General features: G+C 36.1%; 1 protein-coding gene across 1 annotated transcript; it reads right to left on the reverse strand.

Annotated features, from left to right (window-relative positions):
* Positions 1 to 10,201: 10,201 nt before the first annotated feature.
* Positions 10,202 to 17,918, reverse strand: LOC306849902 (DALR anticodon-binding domain-containing protein 3-like). Its single transcript, XM_079385280.1, has 13 exons — positions 17,611 to 17,918; positions 16,339 to 16,643; positions 15,949 to 16,259; positions 14,302 to 14,360; positions 14,097 to 14,198; positions 13,409 to 13,473; positions 13,232 to 13,290; positions 13,012 to 13,094; positions 12,799 to 12,925; positions 12,413 to 12,471; positions 12,076 to 12,192; positions 11,819 to 11,887; positions 10,202 to 11,454 (listed from the first exon to the last, which is right to left on the reverse strand). Exons 1-13 carry the CDS (start codon positions 17,809 to 17,811, stop codon positions 11,335 to 11,337), a joined length of 1,677 nt encoding a protein of 558 aa, XP_079241406.1. The 5' UTR covers positions 17,812 to 17,918; the 3' UTR covers positions 10,202 to 11,334.
* Between the last annotated feature and the right edge of the window lie 1,599 nt (positions 17,919 to 19,517).

The following is a 19,517-nucleotide window of genomic DNA, read 5'->3' on the forward strand; positions in this document are numbered from 1 at the left end:
ACACTGGTGGACGATAAGACTTTTTATTCACTAGCTTTATATTCTTGTGGCTTAAACAGTAGAGCATGACTCTAGCAACAGACAGGTCTGATTACCATGAAATGTATGCATTTTAGGTCACTTTTGAGCATCTGCCAAATGGATCTACTGGGGGCTCAACAAAGTCAAAACACTTTTAAAACATTTAACAACAATAATGTCTAAAGCAGAAATATTTTGGATCAAATGTGCATGCAATTAAGTCAAGACTTATAAAATCATCACAGGTATACATTTTTTCAATTGTTTCAAATTATTAATTATTATTACGCATGATCTAAAGTATATATTGGGAAAAAGCGAATGCAACAAACATCCATAAAAGTATAGAAATCTAAAATCTAAAAGTATAGTCCTTAAACCATTTACAAATTAGAGTACTGATCTGATGTGTAGGCTATGCTAAATCTAATGTGAATGAAATAGTCAATAAATTATCCTAAATAAAAAACTGGTGTAACATAAATTTAGGGAACACATTCACTATTAACTAAGAGTTTCCCCTCAATAAACTTCTAATTTGCTGCTTATTGATAATAAGATACAGTAGTTATTTGTAGTAATGTATAAGGTATTAATATGTACTTTATAAGTATTAATAAACAGCCAAATGCGAGTAATATGCATGCTTATTAACTTATAATGAATAAGTTGATAATTGAATAGTGTTCCCTAAGTGATACCAAAAAGCTTAAAACCATTGATCTCATGTATATCTTGGATCAAATATAATAAAAACATTTTTTTTTAAATCTCTACATCACTAACAAATTTGCAATCTGAATCAAATGTGAATGCAACAATGTGTAGAACCCAAAAAATGACCTCATTTAAAATGTTTTTGAAAAAATCCCTGAACCATTAAAAAATGAGCTCAACACCTGATCTGTTCAGAACCGCAGACAGCGCTCATGTCCTGAGCTCAGTTGGTGTGCTGCTGACTGCTGAGATCCGTGTGGATTTTGAAGTTAGAATTCAAAGTGAGTGGGGGAAAAAAGAGTCGCATGTATTTCTGTGGTCCAAAACCACGAGAACCATGTTCAGTGTTGAAGGACTTTAATATCAAGCTCAATCTTGTTTTATTCATGCCTGCATCAACGTTGACGCTAAATATAGCATTGCACAAAATTATTAATAAGACGCCTGTCTGCACAAGACTAAAAAGACAGTCTATTCTATACAGCCTTTATGGATGTAGGTTGTGAGCTGAAAAGAGAGAAGCGAAAGTGTAAGAGCTCTAATGGTCTGATTTGTAATCCCCAAAAATCCAGCCTGCGGATTATAGGGGCGCACACTTCACAGAGCGCACCTGGGGGCCCTTAACACACATGCACACACATACACATTTAGGTAAGCTGTCAGCTACAAGGCCATAGCTATTCTATGAGTTACCATGGGAACGGCAAGAGTAGGGGTATGTTCCATCAAGAAGAGGGGTTTGTGTTAGTGTCTCACCACCGCTGTTGATATGTAATTGCCCCCCCACCACCACCACCACCACACCACACAACCCAACCCTGCTGTCCTCTCTGCTCACCCCGCTAACCCCTCCCCTGTGGCCACAGCAGCAGGTGGCCTCGGCCCGGTGAGCATCTGTCACGGCTGGGCCTGAACGGGCAGGCGGCAATAATACATATTCACAAGAGAGAGGGACTGGCAGATAAATCGCACACATACTGTGATGGCCATTTATATTCACTGTCGTCTGTATATCCTTTTTTAAGCATGGGTGCTTGTACCAATAATGCAGGAAGTGAGGTTTAAATAATGCACAATCACTTTGTACATACCAACAGAGACAAATCAAGCATTCTCTTTCTCTGACATCTACACACACTTTAATCTGTCTCTCAAAATACTACCGCATCCTCAAGACACAAACAGAGCCCTTGAGATACGACTGTAGGTATATGGTGTCAGTTGGGTGAAGTGGGCTGAGATTGTTACCCCAGCAAATCTGTGCCTGGTGAGCGCGATTTAATTAAAATGATGTGCACGTATGCTGAACCTGAATATTCAATGTGACTTCCACACCCAGAATCCATAAAAGCGAAGCAAGCTTAGGACACGCCCCCACCCTAGGACCCGTTCCCGGCCGTCTCGCCCTGTTGCATAGTGATGTCATTAGCCATTTTAGAGGATTATGGGATTATGAACACTATGTTCGTTATCTGCCGCATGGTTATTGGGTTTCGACATGGAGCTCTCGTAATTTAACTTCAGACCAAACCGCGCTCTATAGCTCACTCGTTAACATGGAATATGCGAAAAGTTGGAATTAGTCCATCCGCGCCCGCACGCGCACGCACCCTTCAAAACGTGTTATCATCGCATTACTGACGCATCACTCCCATTTCATAAACAAACACAGCAGTCTGCTCTTCGCTGTCTACTCCGACAAAATGGTGAATCATAGCAAAGAAATATAAGTGCAAAGGGCTGAAAAATGAGCACAGAGTAATGTGATTAATTTAATTATAATGATAAAGAAAAACATGTTTCTATATTTTTGGAAATGTAAAAAGGGAAGGTCATAATAGAATAAAAAAATATATTTTATATTTATAAAATAGTCTAATTCTGACTAAAATATTTAAATTATTAAATACTTTATGCTAAATTTTTATAAAATTACATTTTATAAAATATTCAAGTAATAAAATTAAAACATTTTACAGTAGCAAACCTAAAACAGAAAAAGAAATCACAAAAGAAAACATTTAGGCACAAACTGCTTTGTCACTTTCTTCACCTTGACTCAAATGATTCAGTGGCTAATATTTATTGACTTGCTGAGTTTTCAAATACTGCAAGCTTAAGGCAAAACATCATGGAAGAAATAAATATTTATTGATATAAACACACTGAGGATAAGAGAGTGGTTCATAAAGCTTGTTTTAAAAGACCTAGTAAACAAATGATGCCAAACGATGTGAGAGATTTGTGTCACTGAGTGCTGGAATGAGAGGAGAGTGTGTGTGTGTGTGTGTGTGTGTGTGTGAGCTAATGCTGCTGAAAGAGGGAAGGTTGTTTATAGGCCAGCTGTGAGTTGTCTCTTCAGCCAGTGACCCAAATCAGCAAATAAAAAAATAGAGAGAATAAAAAAAACAAAGGGAATGAGAAAGGAAAAGAGAAAAAGGCAGGAGAATGAACAATATGAAGAGGGAAATAGAGAGATAGACAGGGAGGGGTGACATTTAAAAATAAATGCCAGAAAAAAATGTTATTTTAATGCAGCTATAAATATTTTCTTGCTCTTTTATCACCTTCCCCCAGATTTCAAAGACACAGCAGATGCTATATATACATATATACACTACATATCTGAAATTGCACCTCCCATGCTAAACTACCAGAGAATCAAAATGGAAAAATACAGATGACTAAAAATATGATAAACATTACATATTTACACAAATCTACATTTTGCCTAATTCGAATAAAATGTCAAAAACACGTTAATATTCCAAAAATATATAATTCATTATTAACATATTAATATCGATATCATCAGCACTACATAAAACCATCAATAAGAGTATACATATATTAAAACATCTTAAAACTGAAAAAGAGAGTTCTTAAAAAGGGTGTAATTTAATGAAAAAGAACTGGCTATGTGCCTTTATTACCCTGAAGATTATGTCTTATTATATTAATGAGAACAAATCTTACTGGATCCTATTACATCTAAAGAGGAGCAGCACATTCATTTGTTCCAGCATGGGATATAAATGCCTTTATAGAGCAGCCATGTTTTAAACACGCTTCAGTCATAGGCATCTGAGCTCATCTGAGTCTTCCCCAATATGAACTAGGCTAATCGTGTTTGAGTGTGAATAGAATGTTTGGACTGAATTCAGATCGACTGGAAGTCGCTCTAGTTGTGCTTGGAGTGAAAGTGAACTGGGATTAAAATGGATTAGCATCAGAAGAGAGAGGTATCTTGCTGTTTTATTCAGGATTTAGACCTGCTTAGACTTCAATCCAGCTAGTTTCTCGCCAAGCTGCTAGATTTGAAGCCTGACAGACCCATGAAGCCTATATAAGACACACACACACACACATGTTGGTTTTTGTGGTTTATGGGGACTCTCCATAGGCGTAATGGTTTTTATACTGAACAAACTGTGTGTGCTATTGCCCTACAGCAACCCTACACCTAAACTTAGCCCTCACAGGAGACTTTGTGCATTTTTAGATTTTCAAAAAAACACCATTTAGTATGTTTTCTAAGCCTTTTGAATTACGGGGACATAGGCAGTGTCCTCATAAACCACCTTCATATTGTAATACCTCTGTCATACCCATGTCATTATACAAATCTGTGTCCTCATAAACCACATAAACACGCACACGCACACACGCACGCACACACACACACACACACACAGAGAGAGAGCATTATTGCATTATAATACATTTTGGTTAATATTATATATATATATATATATATATATATATATATATATATAGTGTGTGTGTGTGTGTGTGTGTGTCAAAATTAGAGTGTTAACGCAGGCGATTAATTTTTTCAGTTTAACGCGTTAAAAATATTTAACGCAATTAATGCAGGGGCGGGACTTGTTTGGCCACCCCTCTCAAAACTGCTAAAGAATTGGACAGTTTTCAGACGTGCCGGCGTGCGCTCTATTAGGCTATATTAAAGTGCTATATTATATTCAAACCCAAATGAAACTACGAGTATGCAATGTCGTAGTTATGCCGTCAGTTAAGTCATGAAGTTACAAAAGAAGGCCATTAAAGCTGCCTTAAAACTGTGAATGCAAGTATTTATTATCTATGATGAGTCACATTCAAAGCAGTGTCAGATCCGCATCAAGTTCAGCAGCAGCAGTTTTTAAAGTAGCAGCCAAAATAACCTAATAACCAGCTGCTGTGATGTCTGTTAATCATATAACAAAATTAAAAAGAGGAAATCCATAACTTCTGTAGTTTTACTTTATATTTATTTAATTTAGAATTTAGTGTTTAATAACTTTATTAAATTAGGCTATATTTTCTTGCTGAAGGGCACAAGTTAGTGTGATAAATATGTATTATATATAATATATAAAAATGTTATAAATATGACATTTATTATAATGGGGTTATGTGAAGATTGTTTTAAGTTCACTTAAATTAGAAGTTATTTTTTAAAGTCTAATAAATGTTAAATTGATAGCTCTTAATTATACTGTCATGTTGAATGGCTATAGTCAATGGTTAAACATTAGGAAAAAAATTCATAGACATCAGTCGGTAGCAGTGATACTTGCCTTCAGTCATAAAAAAAAGATGGCATTAAACAAATATTAAAAACCTACTTTATGTCTTTTCTACAGTCATTTTAAGATTGAATGTGAAATTAAAAACTTTAATGTAAGGTTTAATTTCAGAAAAATGTGTGATTATTTAGGGTTTTTTTATTATCGATTAACAGCACTAACATATACATATATATATATATACATATATATATATGTTAGTGCTGTTAATCAATAATAAATGTATAAATAAATTTTTTTATAATAAATTAGATTTATTTGATTTAAAAAATGCAGTTTTTAACCATAATATTGTGATTTTATTTTTATATATACAAAAATAAAAATCACGATATTATGGTTAAAAACTGAATTTTTTTAATCAAATAATTGGAACCTTGGTGGCTTCTTTCAAAAACATAAAAAAATCTAAACTTTTGAATGCCACTTTTCAACGTAGCATGTAAAAAAAAGAAACCAACAAAATATCTTCAAATTTTTTCTCTGTGACATATAACCACGAATTCCCCAGGACTCAAACAAAACAAATTACCATCAACAAACATATCATGGTGGTCAGAAGAACACCTGTTGCTTATAATTCACATAAATGGCAATCTCGTTTTTTTTTTTTTACATTTTTGGGGGTCTTGTGGGGACAACACTCACATTTTAAGACTTGTTATCTTCAGAAGACCAGGTAGATTGCCCTCTCTGAAGGAAGGTCTGTGAACAGACATTTCTAACTAAAAGTCAGGAAATGGTTAGTTGGTAATTCAAACCACTTTTTATCAGCAGAGGTACAGAAAAAGCGAGAGAGGAGGAATCAGAAAGAAAGAGGAAGCTGTTACACTAGGTTCTTATCTGTTAACGCACACATACACAAGCCTGGATGGGTGTGAAATACACTACTGACTGTCCTATCATCTGTACTCCTGTTTCCTCAGCAGAACTTGCTCTCAATCTAAAACTCATTTTATGCATCTCTGTTCACAACACTATGCCAAAGTAACACATTCAAAGTATGACACAGATTCATAAAGCAGACAATTTTTCTACAACTCTTTAAAGAAAAAATAAACTTTTCCCCCTTTTTTGATGGTTAAAGAAAGATCACATGAGGTTGTTCTGACACAGTTTTAAATGACAGATTTGTGCAGTCTCAAAGATCTCAACCCATCAAAAATGATTTCAGCTCTAGTCTAAATTTGTCAAACTATCAAAAGTTTCAGCTGAGAGATCTACATCAAATACGGTGCCGCAATCTCTAAGCTTCAGTTTGATAGAGGGAACCCAAAGGCTTTGAGAAAGATTTTTTTCCAGCATGTTGTTGGGACACACACAGACTCTCTCTCTCACACACACACTCACACACACACACACACACACACACACAGAGGACTTCACTTGGAACCACCAGAAGCTTGACAGACTCCAGTTTTGTTTTAATTAGATGCTGCGGTGAGGCAGACTGTTCTGGCAACACTGCAGTCTCGGCTGATATTTGATAGGATTAAACAAGGAATATAAAAAAATGAAGTGTGAAAATGGTGATGTCATTTATTACCTTTAGATTGCATTGTGTGCAGAGGAAATAATATCAAAAGCCATATAATAAGAGTAAAGCATTTGCTATGCAACACCTGCCAATATTATTATATATTAAAAGTATGTTTCTTGAGCACCAAGTCAGCATATTAGAATGATTTCTGAAGGATCATGTGACATTAAAGAAAATTCTGCTTTACCATCACATGGATAAATTATATTTTAGGAAAACAATTAGATTAAATTGTTATAATATTAATGATCAAATAAATTCAGCCTTTTAAAAAAAGTTAATACATTTTCCACTGAGGTAAAAGTCATTCTAAGATGCCAGTCTTTAATTTGACTCATTCCCATCAGCGTTCAAAGTCTAATTCTTAGAATTCAACATAAGCCATGTTTTGAACACACTTCAGTCAACAGCTCAAGGGCATGAGTCGACTCGACCCTGATATGAATCACAACTAATCCTGTTCGAGTGTGAACAGAATGTTTGAACTGAATTCAGATTTCCTAGAAGCCTGTTAGTTGTGCTCAGACTGAAAATGAACTGGGATTACAGTGGATTAGCACCTCTTAATAAAATTATCGGCCAGCTGGCAAGATGCCCCCTTTTTTTTTACTTGACAATGCCAATTTATACTTATATATAGTCCTTGGTGAGTGTTAATTTTGTACCCTGAATAAGCTTGATATCAGACCTTTCTAGCTAATACTGCAAAAGAAAATGATCACTTGATAGAGTGACACTTACAGAAATAGTAACAATCTGTCTCCATGTGTCATTTCCCAACACTCCACAAACCACACCCACCTCACACTGTTATTTCCTGTCTAGGGTTCCACACCAGTCAACAAGAACCACATTCATCAATATCACTCTCCTCTATCATCTCCACCCCTCCTCCTTTTCTCCTCCACCCACCTTTTCTCCCTCTCTCTCCTCCTATCCCTGGGAACTACAAAAATCATTCAGTTCCCATGGGCACCTCTGACCTCATTCATTCATCTCGCTCTCACACACCTCTTAAAAAGACAGCAGTTTTGCTTGTAGCGATTACACAGCGTACTCTCCTTCATCCTTTGAACTCCTTTCATGCACTAGTCTCCTTTTTTTCTTTCTCTGCCTCCTCTCATCTCTCCTCCCTCTTTTGTCTTCAAGGTAGAGATGCCCGGCAATGATGACTGACAGCCTAACCAGCCCTAAACCACATAAGAGGGAGAGAGAGCGAACGAGATTTAGCAGAAAAATAATGAATCATGATTGTCCTCTAATGGCTGAACAGTGCTATTACACTTTCTTGAACCTGTCATGTCCACATCTACATGTGCGTTTTTAGTATGCAGACATCTGTGGTTACTACTGGACAGATTGGCTGGCAGTATTCTAGAATTTAAACCAACAGTCACACTCACAGTCACAGCACTGAAAACTGGAACCATTTTCTAGCAATGTGGCTGCTATTAATGTTCAGTCCTGAAACTGAGCATTACAAACTCAAGCTGCTTATATAAAGTGATAGTTCACCCAAAAATGACAATTCTGTCATTAATTAATCACCCTCATGTTGTTCCAAACCCACGAGACCTTCGTTCATCTTTAGAACACAAATTAAGATATTTTTGAGGAAATCCGAGAGCTTTCTCATCCTTCATAGACAGCAATGCAACTACCACGTTCAAAGCCCAACTATGTAGTAAGGACATCGATAAAATAGTCCATGTGACATCAGTGGAACCGTGGACACACGTCGAAGACTGACAGAAGAGAAGAAATTGTTGAATAAAGTCATTATTTTTGTCTTCTTTGCGCACAAAAAGTATTCTCCTAGCTTCATAAAATTAAGGTTGAGCCACTGTTGTCATATGGACTATTTTAGTGATGCCCTTACTTTCTAGATTAAATTTGATTAATCAAAAAGCCTGTCTAATTAATTGAGTTTTACAGTTTTATCTTTACCAAATTCTGTTTTCCATTATTTTCTGGATTCCATTTTAATGGTTTCATTAAATTGTAATAATCAAAAGCATCTCCAATTAATTGATTTTAACTTAAAAAAGTTTTTAGTTTTTTTTCTCAGAAATACTGCACATTTACATTTTTCACCTGAATAAATTCTGGTAAATAATATTTCTGGTAAATACTCCTTTACAAAGTGTTTTTTGATTATAATTGTATTATTATTAGACTAGAACACGTGGATATGTTGTCTTTCTCACACTATAATACTGAACTTTGATTTCAGTGATTTGGACTATGAGATGGACACTTGCTTCTTGCACTCTATGTTGCACTTTACTTTTACTTTAAACAAGGATTTCATAGAAATTTGGATTTCATTTGGTTTAATAACATATTCTTAAGCAAAATTGTAGATTTTTTGCGGGAAATTAATCGTTTCGATTAATCGATTAATCAATAAATTAGTCGATAGATTAATCGAAATAAAAATAGTTGTTAGTGGCAGCCCTAGTTTAGATAAACATGAAGGTGAGTAATTAATGACAGAATTTTCTTTTTGGGTGAAGTACCCCTTTAACACATATTTCATTAAAAAGATGAGCTTCTGCCAGGCCACTCAGAACTATTATGAGATGTTTAGTCATGCCTGTCTGGGTCATAATTCTGGTTCCACCTTAAATTGAATTAATATTTTAACCACACAATGCACTTATGAGTTTGGATGCAGTATCATTTAGGATTAGAAATGAATGAGATATTAACTGGGAATGCCAAAAAGCCCAAGACGTTTAAATATGGCGGAATCTATGCCCCTGTATTTTTTTCTACACTAACATTTCAAAGGCTTGGAGACAGTATTTTGTTTTTATTTTTTAAACAAGTTGTTTTTAATCAAAAATACATTACAATAGTAATATTATGATATATTTTTACAAATTAAATTAACTTTATTTTAATATATTTTAAAATGCAATTTATCCCATGATTGCAAAGCTGAATTTCTTAAACGTTATTCTTCAGAAATCATTCTAATATGCTGATTTTCTGATTGTCAAGAAGCATTTATTATTATTATTATTATCAATGTGGCAAACAGTTGTGCTGCCTATTATTGTGGAAAGCGTAATAATTTTTTTTTAGGATTGTGATGAACAGAAAATTTAAATAACAGCATTCATTTGAATTAGAAATATTCTGTAACATTACAAATACCTTCTCTATCACTTTTGATCAATTTAAAGTCCTGCTGAATAAAAGTATTCAATTCTTTAAAAAAATATAAATGATCACAAATTCTTAACTTCTATATATATAAAATGATCACATACAAGTAAAATGTCTTAAAATCAATTTCATGGGACAAATATGATTTTTTTTTTTTTTTGGAATAAACATGACAAATGACAGAACTTGATGTATTCTGAACAAACATGAATAAATAAATAATAAACTAGATTAATGAATGAAAAAAAAAAAGTTGTTTGTTGGTTACCTAATGCATTAACTGATGTTAACAAATTAACCCTCACTGTAGTCTTCTTATTAAAATAAATAAAAGACTTGTGTATGAATAGATAGTCAAACATTTGCACACTTGAAAAACAACCAGTTCAGAGGTTGAGGCAGACACTCTTTTAATTATGAAGTCTCTGCGGGTTGCTGCCTTTTAAATACATTGCGTGAAATCACTACAAACAAAAACTTTGAAGGGTTTATTTAGGCTTTGAATAACGTGTGGCGTATGGCACAGATCTGTGAAAACTCCAGACACAGTGAGAGTACCGACGCATCTGAAATGTATGGCACATGAGGAATCTCAGTACTACACCTGTACACTTACAGTGGCATAAACAGTAAGGGACACTGAGGGAAACTTGAGAATTAAGACTTTATATTTGATACAGATAAGACTATATTTATATTAAAGGAAGTAGCATCCCAGATCATGACATTTCAGGAATGCCAAATGATTGCCAATCATGCAGACATGAATCCTAATCAAAAACAGTGGTGACAGATACTTTGTGTGTGCATCTATCAGACTGTGAGAACATCTGTGCTGCACTGTAAATGTGTTCAGCGTTGAACAAATAGAGCTGGGCACTTACATCAATTAAACATTATTACATAGAATACATATTCATGCAGGAGGGCAAAATCTATGAATGTGGTGCAGGAGAATTCAATTCGCTGTGAAAGAAAGCATATTCTGTTGATATTTTTAGGGGCGAATTTTCAGACTATTTTAGACTACTTCTAATTTTCAATATTATTTATTGGATGAAAGAGTGAAGAGCGACAGATGCATTGGGCTCTGTCCTACCTTCTGTATGGCTATTAGTGGTAAAACAGTCTTTTTTGAGGGCAAGGGGAATATTGGGCTATTCACACAAGATGGTCAGGCAATTATGGCTAAGAGGAAGGTATCTAAGGTGTAATAACTGAGGGAAATGGAAGAGTGCTGGCTGTTAAGGGAGAGTTTGTGGATGTTAGTGTATAATGTCTGCAGTGGAGATGCTATAGTTGGGGAATTGGGGGAAGGTTAAGGGAGTCCAGGGCGCTGTGGTAAAGTTCTCTTAATGCTCTCAGCAACAATAAACGACAAAACATCTGATTAAAAAGATGAGGCAGGGGCTCCTAGAGAGAGAGAGATAGAGAGAGAGATAGAGAGAGAGCGAGAGAGGGAGAGAGAGAGAAGAGAGAGAGAGAGAGCGAGAGAGGGAGAGGGAGAGGGAGAGAGAGAGAAAGAAAGAAAGAGAAAGAGAAAGAGAAAGGGAAGAAAGTTAATGGCCCTGAACTTGTTTAATCACTGTTAATACTGATACACACAGAAATATGAAAAATACACATTAAATCATGTTAAATAAAATAAAATAAAAACCTAGTAATAAGCAGTTCTAAGGGTCTAACAGAATCTAAAATGTCCTTATATAAACATATAAAAGATACATAACTTCATAAATTGATTCACAAACAACCACACAGGCCCATAATGTCTTACCCCAAGGACGTGAACTCTGTTGTAGTAGGAGCTAAAATCTTTACTGAGAGACACCAAGAATCTGCACACCTGACAGACAAAATACACACATTTCAGTTATGGATGGCTTTATTAATGAAACCAAGACAGCTGACAGAATAAGAGATATGACTGGTTGAGATTAATAGGAAGAGCCTTAAAATCAACTCTGCAAGTCTATCTGAGAAACAAAACCTTTATATACAAAAAAAGAAAAATAATAATAAAAATAAAAGTACCTGTTCAGTCCTTAAATTCACTCTGGCCGTGCCGCCTTCATGCTCCAGGATCTGTCCCGATTGGTCCAGCAACTCAGAGAATGGAATGAGGTAATTGAAGAGAAGAAGCCACTCCCCCTAAAGATGACATGGCAATATTATCACTATATAAACAAATTTCCATGCCACTAAACACAATAACAGAGCTTATTTGAGTACATTTGGCATATATGTTTATACATAGCAATTAAATAATCCTTGGAATACTTGAATAAGGATGCAACAAGTAAGACTGTTAGCAAAAACATTATCATTAAGATAATAATCATTAAGACATGTTAGTTACATATTGCTTTACCTCCTCTTTTAGGGCAGAAAAGTCCAGCTCTGCGCCTCCAGGGATCTCCGGATAAAGACCTACATATTTTAAAGTAGACATGGACATTATTTCACAAATAGACACAATATTACATTATACTTAACATGCAGTTAATCAAAAGGCTCAATGGAGAAAGATGGGAATTGATTTCTCTACTTCAGCGAATTGCGAAAACTGTACACTGCCTCAAACAACATAACTAATCAGAATACCACACCTCTACTGCACAAACTATATCTGCTTTTGTTGTTAAAATCTATAGTGTAGTCACTGCATGCGCTTTAAAAAACGACTTCTCCATGACTACTATCATAATATTACTTGGAACATGAATCAAAAGTCAAGAACAATATAGTGTGTGTTACCTTGCTCCACCCCTTTCTCGTAGCTGCTGAAAAGTGTATGAAGACGAGCGCAGTTATACATGACAAAGACTCCACCCCTGGGGCCCTTTGTGGACACACCACTGTCCCGCTGAACATCTAAGGTCACCTGAAAGACAGCTGTCAATCATCTCTAATGCAGGAAAATACATTCTTCACAGACACACACACACACACACACGCAAACACACTCACCGGACTTGTGTGCACTGTGGACAGCAGTTCAAACCTGACAGTGGCTGAGGTCATCACTCTAATGATGTCATCCCATGTCTGACCTGAAAAAAATGTATTGATGACACATGAACAAATCAGGTGACATCTGATATTATCATGCATCACAATGATTCTGGGATATTTCACTAAGACTACGAGCTATAAAAGGAATTTTCCAAGAATGCACAGATAAACACACCTTCAACTTGGTCTCCGTACTTAATTTCTGAGGCCTCTTTCATCTGAGCTTTTCTTAACCTACAACAATACACAGCCAACCATGTAACACTGTAATAAGACTTATAAGAATGATTTATAAAGTTGATAAAGCATAACAAAGAGATGATAGAGTTGCTGTTCTAAAGTTTTGCCTTACTGAAGATACTGAGCTGCATTCATCTGAATTCCAGGAGTTTTAACAGGACCACAAATCACCAATCTCTAATAGAGAGGAAGCAAGCAATTATTCGTTCATTCATTCATTTTCCAGTAAAGATTGTGTAAAATGTAATCATGTCCAACTGTGCAGCATTTAAGCTGGAAATTGTGTATTCACCCATTTGGGAGCATTCCAATGGCTTTATATTGTCTTAAGACTTTTTGCAACTTATATGAGTTTAATTTATTGTCTTTTAGATTTTTTGCCATCAATATGCTACTTAACACATAATAATTAACAATGAAAAAAATCACTTTAAAACAGTTACACATGCTTTTACACAGATTTACAAACTTGCTCTTCCAGGAGAAAGAGAAAAAATATTAATCAGAAAATGAAATGCTTTCTAAATGAGTATGATTTTTGCCCAATTCCAGCTGCTACTATTTAGGAAGTAGCAAATCATGGTTAGTAGCTGTGATATAACTAAAAGCTATTGGCTACAAACAAAAAATAAAGAAAAGAAAAGAAGGAAAAGGAAAAAAGAACAAGCCCTTTGATAGGTCCAACCCAAAATTCCTGTTACAGGACAGTAAATACAAAACAGAAAGCAATTGTTTGATATGTAAAGCACACTGGTACAGCTGATGGGCAAATGTGTCTGTGTGGGCAGAGAGTGTGAAACCTGCACTGCCGTTGCACCCGCTGCTCTCCACAACATGGCTGTTTGCTGCTGACGAAACTCATCCTGACAGGAAGTGACATGTAGGGCTGTTGTCGTAGAGATCTACAGTAGAGAAATCCATTACAAGAATCCAACTAAACTATGGTAACTCATTGTAATTTAAATCAGATAGATATAATACAGACAGAGGGTCCATTTGACTCACAGGGAAATCTGTGGTAGCACTGTCCAGCTGGGCCAGATGACACAGAGCTTCTCTCTGCACTGAAAACAGAGAAATCACTGACTTATCCACAATGCAGAGGAAAACTAAGGCTATCCAACAGTTTATCACAGAAACACTAGGAGTAAAACATTCCTTGTAAAAAATCTGGTTGACACGGTTTAGTAAGGCCCAGTTCATCTCATCTTAAAGGAATAGTTCACCCAAAAATTTACATTTTATCATCATTTACTCACCCGCATGTCACATGTATAAGTTTCTTATGTTGAACACAAAAGAAGATATTTTGAAGAATAGTGGTTGGTCCCCATTGAAACTCATACATATCCATCCCACAGTCTTGCTAGCTGTGTGTGTCCATTAACTGATCATCTTTTTTCATAATATTTGTATATTATTATTGTCATCATCATAATTAGTATTAGCCTATTATTATATTTTTTTATTAGTTTTTTCCCTTCATTTCGATCTCTTCACATAACGTTCTGACTAGTTTTGTAAGTAAGCCTACTGTAAATGCGCGACATGCCAATAAACGTAGGTTTTTTTACGCATTAAACTCGTGGCCACGAGAAAAATATGTCGTTCCCTCAAAATAAGTCGTGGCCATGAGAAATGGCTGTTGTTCCCTCAACATAACATCTTGAGGCCACGACATCATTACCTCGACAAAATCTCGTGGCCACGACATAATATCACGTTTCCACGAGTTACTAAGTGAACCGAAGACGTCCCCTCCCGTTCTCCGTACATACAGGTTTGGAAAAGACATGAGGGTGAATAAATGATGAAAAAATTTTCATTTCAGTTTTGACAAAATTTTCGGTTTTGGGTGAACTGTCCCTTTAATGCTGCTTGTGCAACTAGTAACTGAAAATTGTAAAATTACGAAAAAAAAAACACTTCACATTTGTTCCTTTTCAACATTCAACATACTCATGACAACGCTAGTATGTGACAAACAAAATTTAAAAGTTATAATTTAAACTATAATTTTTTGCACAATTAATGTATAATCCAACATTGACATGTCACATCTCATGTATTACTGCCAAATTTAACAAACTACTGATAAATCGATAATTATTTTCATGTTAAGGCCAATAACTGATTAATTGGCTGGAATTCTATACTGCTTTGTCTATTAAATAAAAAATTAAATGCTACAAACTAAAATCAATCATTTTAATTGCTAAACATGAATTTAGGCATCACAACATATAACTTTCAGTTTTGGAAATATACATAAATTTACATAAAAATATTTTAAACAGTTTGTTTTTTAAATCCACTTTATGCAAATATTAGATCATGCCAAAAGTCTAAAGGCAAAAAATGGAGGGAATAATAAAGCACAATTAAATTTCCAACGTCAACTTTCGAGTGATAAATTCAATGAATGAACAAACAATAACCGATATGAAACCAAATATTTTGCATTACTAGTTGAAGTTACAGTGTGATAATGTGGCTTAACACTTGTAAAGGATAATAAACAACAAATAAACTATTCTACTCATGCAACACTAATAATGACATTTACTGACCAAAAAGACGCAAATCTTGTATATAAATGAACCCATGGGAAATGTAATGCATTAGATCCCTAATGAACACATTACAACTCACCTGTGCAAGTGCCAAGACTGGGATCATACCCCTGATGGTTCTCGTCCTGTACCACTTGTTTAAGGTTTATCCTAACTTCCTCTTTTATCCCTCTTCTCTCTCCCTCTATTTCCTTGCCTTTGCTTCTCCTTTTTCCTCTCTCCATCTCTCTGTCTCTGTAGATTGAGTTCTCTAAATCTTTTTTCATCTTCTCCTCCCTGTCCTCATTGGTCCAGCTGACAGGGACTGTAGGCCAATCAATGCCTAGTGATTTCAGAAAGTTGACAATGTCACTGTCCTGTGGCAAGGCTGGACAAAAGGACACAGTGTACCTAAATGGAATAAAGAAAGAGTTGATTAATATGTCCTTTGATGACTTTATGCCAATATCATAAAAGTCAAAGCACACACCCTTGTCTTCTGAGCTGTGCCCCGAGGTGGTCGGCAATGAGAACGGTCCGTAGCTGCCCCAGAGCTAGTGTATCGGGAGATGGCACGGTTTGTTTGGTGTGGAGAGCAGGGCAGTTGATGAGGACACAGCCCTGTCTCTGAGCAGCAGGTCTCAGATATGGCGTTATTCCACATAAAACACCTCTGAATGCTGCACAGCGATCCACACACACACGCAGGCCTTCTGGTGTCACCTCAGTGGCTCCTATCGGCAATACACCGCTGCCACGAAGAGAGTGAATACCACTGAGAACATCAGAGGGAACCTGAAAACACACAATCATGAAATACACAAGAGCATTTAGTGTAGCTGCCCTGGTACACCTTCTCATTAAATCAAAACCTTTGTTGAAAATGGTATAAAGTGATTTGAAACAATGCACAAAACCAACATGAATGCATTTTTAAGTCACCGTGAAATCAAAATGGACAATTCTTATTTTTGGAATATTGCAATTTCACAAAAAATGCTTTTTATATTCTATGAACATACACGTCACTGACCTACCAACAGAATCAAGGCAGTATAAACAATAAACCGATTTTACTCTCACAAATAATATCAAAAATGTAATAATTTTTGCATATTAATTTTGAAGCTGTAATTTTTTTTTACAATTTGTAATTTATACAATACATTTCAAATATATTAATTCTTTATAATTATACAAGTCGCAACAACATTTCAGAAACCACAAAACATTAGAGCGCATCAGGAGAACTGTTGTGGTAACCATAGCAACAGTTTGCAGCTCCGGCGGTTTTCGTTGCGATCCCTTCCTGAAAATAGAAAAACAAGGCTTCTCTGTTATTTGGGGGAAAAACAGTAACAAATCAGGGCGTGATCATCACATTGTGGTTCTCCTACTAGCCAACATATTGTTTTCGGTATTGGCATAACGTTAGTCTGACCTCGATCTAACGGGCAGTGAGGAGTTAAATCATTTCTGCCGCAGGGTTCAAATGCTTGGTCGATGCCACCAATGTCAACAGTCTAGCTGGCGCCCTGTGTGTCTGTGCAGAGCTCGGGCTTATATTCTGACAATTCTGTGTCAGTGACTCTGTGATTCATAACCAGACGTCCGAGCAAAAGCTTCAAATATCCAACACGGCGCTTCAAGCCATGCGTAAAATCGCCATGCGGAGAAGCGCATCTGTCACTGGTGCAGGCCAGGAAGAGATCATAACACAGAAAATAAAAAACGCACATGTAAGCACATATTTCAGACTGACCTCTCCACCGGCGTACAGCGTCGTCAGAACCGTGTTGGGTGACAAGAAGTCACGATTTCTCAGGTTTTTGGCGCTGCTCTCCTTGAACCACAGCTTCTCTCGCTCGCGACCGAGCTCGGCTTCATGCTCAGCATCTCTCCGCAACGCGCCGCTCAACGCTTTGACGGTGCACACGATGTTAAATGGCACGGCTTCCCCCATGATTAGGCTCAGTATATTGACATTGTTACTAGTGCCCGGACTCGAGAGATGTTACAGAGAGAGCAGCACTGCGGTGCTGTGCTCGGATTGATCACCAATCAAAACAGATGAATGGGGACCGGAACGTTAAGAAATGTGACTGGTCAGAGGGGGCATATTTTCATGTAACACCAGTTCCCGGTTGTGACCTTTTGAAAGGCGACATTTTGGGTGTGGCAAAATCAGTTCAGTCAATGAAAGAACAGAAAGTAAAAGTGCATTTCTGAAAAATACGTTTTGTTCAGAAGCTGTTGTTTTGTTTTGAAAGATATAGACTATTTTTTTGAAATAATATATAGATTACTTTCCTTTTTATGACTGATATTTAACATTAATGTATGTTATGTCATCTTTTTTCACTCTCTGCTTCTAAACCCACATAACTTATTTATAACTTATTAAATTATTTATTGTGCTATATTACAGGTGAGGAAAAGAGTATTTATCATCGTTAAAGTATTCACTACAAATCTTACTTGACAGCTATATACTGTTTTCATTCATTTTATTTAAAACAGCAGCATGCACATTAAGCTATTAATTTCTGCTTTTCTGATTAAAATAAGTAAGTAAATGATAACAGAATACTTTAGTTTTTGGGTGACTAAAGGTGAAAAATAGACTTTTAGACTTTTCTAAGCCAGCCTTTTATTCCATTAAATGTTTGAGTAGACTGCATCAGGAATATTGTTTCCAGCATAAACAAGATTCAAGATTCAAGATTTTTTTATTCGTCACATACACTATTATACAGAGTATAACCAGCAGTGAAATGTAGGTCAGGTCCGCTCCAAGGACAGTGCAATTATAAAGTATACAAATATTAAGAAAAAGAAAAGTAGAAAAAATAAAATAATAAAATAAAAGATAAAAAATATAAATATAAATGTGCAGGTCAGTATGTTGTTGACTTAGATAGTAATAAAGAGGAATGTGCAAAAAGTTGTACAGGGTATTAGAATAGCAGTAATATGAGGTAGAACAAATTATGAATAGCTTATTGATATGGTGATATTTACATGGAGTCATGTGATGTTATGACACAGAGTTAGAGTTTAGGAGCCTGATGGCCTGGGGGAAGAAGCTCCTCCTAAGTCTCTCAGTTTTTGCCATCAGGCTACGGAAGCGCTTACCAAATGGAAGCAAAGTGAATAGATGGTTACCCGGGTGATTTGAGTCCTTGATGATTTTAACAGCTCTACTTTTGCAGCGTTTGAGGTAGATGTCCTGCAGAGAGGGGAGAGCAGACGTTTGAGGTAGATGTCCTGCAGAGAGGGGAGAGCAGACCCTGAGATGCGCTGAGCTAAGCGCACAACTCTCTGTAGTGCTTTGCAGTCCTGATTGGAGCTGTTTCCATACCACACTGAGATGCACTGAGTCAATACACTTTCTATGGTCCCTGAATAGAAAGTTTTCAGGATTGCTGGTTTACCCTGAATTTCCTCAGCTGTCGCAGATGGTACAGTCTTTGCCTGGTTTTCTTAACCTGTGTTTGGATGTGTGTAGTCCAAGTCATGTTCTCGGAGATGTTTACACCGAGGTACTTGAAGTTACTCACCCTCTCCACAGGGGTCCCACTAATCATAAGAGGAGTGTAGGGCTGCTGCTGTCTCTTCCTAAAGTCCATGATCAGCTCTTTAGTTTTGCTCACATTCAGAGAGAGACAG

Source organism: Barbus barbus (assembly GCF_936440315.1).
Source record: "Barbus barbus genome assembly, chromosome: 29".
Lineage (NCBI taxonomy): Eukaryota > Metazoa > Chordata > Actinopteri > Cypriniformes > Cyprinidae > Barbus > Barbus barbus.